The sequence below is a fragment of the Fukomys damarensis genome, unplaced genomic scaffold, assembly GCF_012274545.1.
Source record: "Fukomys damarensis isolate Sample0158 unplaced genomic scaffold, DMR_v1.0_HiC HiC_scaffold_12, whole genome shotgun sequence".
Taxonomy (NCBI): Eukaryota; Metazoa; Chordata; class Mammalia; order Rodentia; family Bathyergidae; genus Fukomys; species Fukomys damarensis.
Window position 1 is genome coordinate 16345832 of NW_022900924.1, and position 4675 is coordinate 16350506.

Here is a 4675-nt window from a genome sequence, read left to right on the forward strand (position 1 = left end):
AAAAAAAAAAAAAAAAAAAAAAAAAAATCAACTTACACCAACTATTGCAGGGGCTGAGTACTGTAAGTTCAAGCCTGTCTGGGTAATTAGTGAGAACCCATCTCAGATTAAAAAACAAAAAGGGTCAAGATGTAGCTCAGTGGGCTCCATCCCAAGTACCCAAAATAAAACAAAACATGGTTGTAAAAGACATTCTTTGGATAATTAGGAAAAGTTGAACATGGTCTAGATATTAAATATTATTAAAGCACAGCGTCCATATACATGGGTTTTGCATCCAAGGAGTCAATAAACACTGATCAAAAACATTTGGAAAGGGGGCTGGGATTTAGCTCAGTGGTGCCACTGCCTGCCTCGCAAGTGCAAGGTCCTGAGTTTGATCCCTGCTACTAAAAAATTTTTTGGAAAGGGCTGGGGATTTAGCTCAGAGGCACCATGCCTGCCTCACAAGTGCAAGGTCTTGAGTTCGATACCTGGTACCAAGAAAAAAAAAATGGAAGAACTACATTTGTACTGAACAAAGATAGACTTTTGTTCCTGTCATTATTCCCTAAGCAATAGAGAATAACAACTATTTACACAGCACTTATATTGCATTAGATGCTGTATGTAATCTAGAGATGGTTTATAGTATGTGGGAGCATATGCACAGCACATATGCAAATACTCTGGATTTTATGGAAGGGACTCAGCATCCCCAGGCTTTGGTACCCTCAGGGCAACTTGGAACCAATCACTCACAAAGCTTGGTCATTATCTTAAGTGTAATAATAATGCTACAGTGGAAAAGAAAAGGCCTTCATTTTTAAAAGACAGATACTATCTGTAACTTACTTCAAAAGGTTTAGCCAAAACAAAATACAGAATACACATATACATATACATACACCTCCTCATACATTTATAGAAAGCAAATGTGGCGCATATTAACAATGTTTCGATCTGCACACATGTAACTAGATGCTTTGAAACTATCTTTTCTTAGTTGGTCTGAAGGTTGTGGGTTATTGTTAAACTGAAACTATCTTTTCTTCTTTCATTTTTCTGTATGTTTCAAAATATTCATAATTAGTTGAGATAAAGACTCAAAAAGTATGCTTCTAAATAGTTTAAAACAATACAGAAAGACTACAACAAAAATTTAACAAAAACAACCAGATGAAACTAGGTGGATACATGTTTTTAGAATGTTGAAGAAAGCTATTTTCTACCAATCCCCTTGAAAGCAAGCAGTGCCTTCATTTTTCAGGATAAATTAAAGACCTGGTAACTTCTGAAGTTGCTGTACAGTCTCTTCTCTCCAAGCCAAATTTGATTTCTCTTCATGCTAACAAACTCCCATTTGAATTAGTGAGTGACCTTTTCTCTATAGCTTCAACATGTAACAGCAAAAAGTACATCTGAACTTTACCTTGAATCTTCACAAAGTTCAAGAACCCTGGGGACAGGTACTCCAACATTTGCAAGGGCTTTCATTATTCTGCAGAACAAATAAATAAGAGCATAACTGCTGACTGAATTGATGAGATTTCCTTGAAATTACTTTTCTGATTTAAAAAATAGTACATTGGGAGCTGGGTGAGGTGGTGCAAGCCTGCGATCCCAGCTACTCGGGAGGTTGAGGCAGGAGGACTGCAAGCTCAAGACCAACAAGACTCTGCCTCAAAGCGGTGTGTGTGCTGGGGATGTAGCTCAGTGGTAGAGGAATTGCCTAGTATGTATGAGTCCAGGGTTCAATCCCCAGTACCAGGAACAAACAAATAGTACCTTGGGCCGGGCGTGGTAGCACACACCTGTAATCCCAGCACTCGGGAGGCTGAGGCAGGAGGATCGCTGTGAGTTCGAGATCAGCCTGGGCTACATAGTGAGTTCCACGTCAGTCTCAACTACACAGTGAGACCCTGTCTCAAAAAAATCACCCCCCTCCCAAAAATAGTACCTTGGGTGTGGGGGTAGAGCTCCATGGAACAGTGCCCCTCAGCTCAATCCCTAGTATGGCAAAACCAAAACCAAGAAGCCCAGCAACAGAGCTCAGCATATATGAAGAATCATCAGCCCCAAAGAGAAAAATGGACAAATCTACAATCATAGTTCAGATCTTAACACTCCTCTCCCAGTAATGACAGAGCAAAACAAAGTTAAAGACATAGATCTGAGTAACACTACCAATACACTTGACCTGACTGATATTTCTGGGACGGTCAGTCAGCAATTGCAGAATACATATTATTTTCAAGAACACACAGTATGTTCACCAAGGTAAATCATACGCTGGTCTGTAAAATAAGTATTAATAAAGTTCAATAAATAGTGAAATCTTAGCATTTCTCATGTTCCAATGAAATAAAACTAGAAATCCTTAACATGATAATCTGGAAAATAATATTAGAATATTAATTAATACATTTCTATTGCTCATAGATGAAACCACAGGGAAAGTTTAAAAATATTTCAAAACAAAATAATAATAGTAAAATATAAAATGTCAAAATTTGTGAGATGCAGTTTAATAAATACTTAGAAACTTATAACTTAAAAAACCTGTAATACAAAAGAGGGATTTTAAAATAATGATCTAAGAGTTATCCCTTAAGAAGGCAAAAATAGCACACTCCTGTAATCCCAGCCCTTGGGGAAGTTGAAGCAAGAGGATCCCAAGTTCATGCCCAGACTGGGAAACTTACCAAGACCTTGTCTCAAAAAAAAAAAGAAGAGTTAGGGCTGGGGATGTAGCTCAGTGCAAAGGCTCTGGGTTCAGTCCCCAGTACCACCCCCCACAAAAATCCAGAATAAGTAACTGGAAGGGAATAATGTGAAGTAGAAAATAAACAGGAAAAAATTAACAAAGCCAAAAACTGCTTCTTTGAAAAACATCAGCACAATTGATAAATATCTAGCTAGACGGAAATGAGAGAAAGAAAAAATTATCAACAAAAATCAGGAATGCGAATATCTGTACAGTTTTTCTTTCTTTTTTTTTTTTGAGACAGGTTCAAACTGGTCTTGAATTCACTATGTAGCCTAGCTGGTCTCGAACTCCCATCGATCCTCCTGCCTCAGCCTCCCAAGTGCTGAGATTACAAGGCAGGTGTGGATTATCACTACAAAAACTAAAAGCATAATGAAGGAATATTATGAACAATACTTTTTAGCTTAGATGCAATGAATAAATTCCTTAAAAATTGTAACACATTGAAAAAAATTGCACCATGGCTCATGCCTGCGATGCCAGCACTCAGAAGACTAAGGTAGAAAGACTGCAAGTTGGAAAATATCCTGGGCTACATAGCAAGTTCAAGGGCAGCCTGGACTACAGCACAGTGAGATTCCTTCCCCCACCAAAATAATTTTAAAAAAAAGATAAAATAAGATATATGAATAGCCATATATTTATTAAATTCATAATGAAAAGCCTTCTCTAAAGAAAACTCCCAGATGGTTTTATTGGTAAATTCTATGTACTGCAAGGAGGACATTTAAAATTTATTTTATTTTATTTATTTATTTAGAGACAGAGTCTTGCTATGCAGTTTAGGCCTTGAACTCACTATGTAATTCAGGTTGGCCTCCAACTCACAGTGATCCTCCCGCCTCAGCCTCCCAAGTGCTGGGACTACAGTGTGTGCCACCATGTCCTGCATTTTAAAAATTTTAACAGAAAAATAATAACCCATAGGGCCTGGGATTTAGCTCAGTGGTTCCACTGCCTGACATGCAAGCAAAGGTCCCAAGCTCAATCCCTGCTACCAAAATAATAATAATAATGATAATAATAATAATAACAACAACAGCCTGCAGTCTGACCACAGTGACTGGTGCTTTTGCCTGCCTGTAGCCCGTTCCCCTTCCACGTTCTGGGTAGACTGCCCTTTGGGAAACAGTGCTCCCCATTCTCAGTCCACATGGCTTGAGTGAGACTGACCCAACCCTGGTTCCAGGGATGGGTACAAGATGGAGGTATGACAATTCTGACCAGTGTATCTGCAGGGCAAAGAAAATGTCAGGGACAGAATTGTGACCCAAATGGGCCAATGAGTCAGTCTCAGGAGACATGTAGGAAAATTTACTGGGAATTTCGAGAAGACACGAAATAGAAACGGAGAGAGGGTCCTGCTGCCATTACTGAGCCTCTGGATCCAGCTGTGCGTGACAGATGTAAATTTTCTAAACATCTTACCATATCACTTTTCTGTTTATGCTGGAGTGAGGCTAGGTGGATTCAATGGCAACTGGAGAATATACTAATATGCTTCCCCAGCATGACCATGGCAAACATTTTAGCACTCCTTTCGATTTTTTCTCATGCATGTCTTTAAAATACTTAATACTATATTTACAGTATGTACATAAAATTTTATCATACACATTTTTTCTATTATTCTAGGTGTACTTGTTGGGTACAATAATAGCACAATCACTGGGTCTGAGGTGTGGTTCAGTAGTACGTGTTAGCCCAACATGCATGAGGTCCTGGGTTCCATCGCCAGCACCGCACACACATGCACACACACGCACACACACATAAAATAATTAACACATCCATAACAAGGCTGTAAGTCATACATCTTTCTTCCATGTAGCTCTGAACACCAGTAGTACACATAGGACTATTCTGACCTTGCCTCAAAAAAAAAAAAAAAAAGCAAAACAAACAAACAAACAAACAAACAATTGG

General features: G+C 38.7%; 1 protein-coding gene across 2 annotated transcripts in view; it reads right to left on the reverse strand.

The window, feature by feature from the left end:
* Window positions 1-4675, reverse strand: part of Acad10 (acyl-CoA dehydrogenase family member 10) — a 47829-nt gene that overhangs the window by 25185 nt on the left and 17969 nt on the right. For both annotated transcript variants that reach the window (XM_010604477.3, XM_010604478.1), the window contains exon 9: window positions 1412-1480. In XM_010604477.3, coding sequence (XP_010602779.1) covers window positions 1412-1480 — 69 coding nt within the window. The remainder of the gene's footprint in view (window positions 1-1411; window positions 1481-4675) is intronic.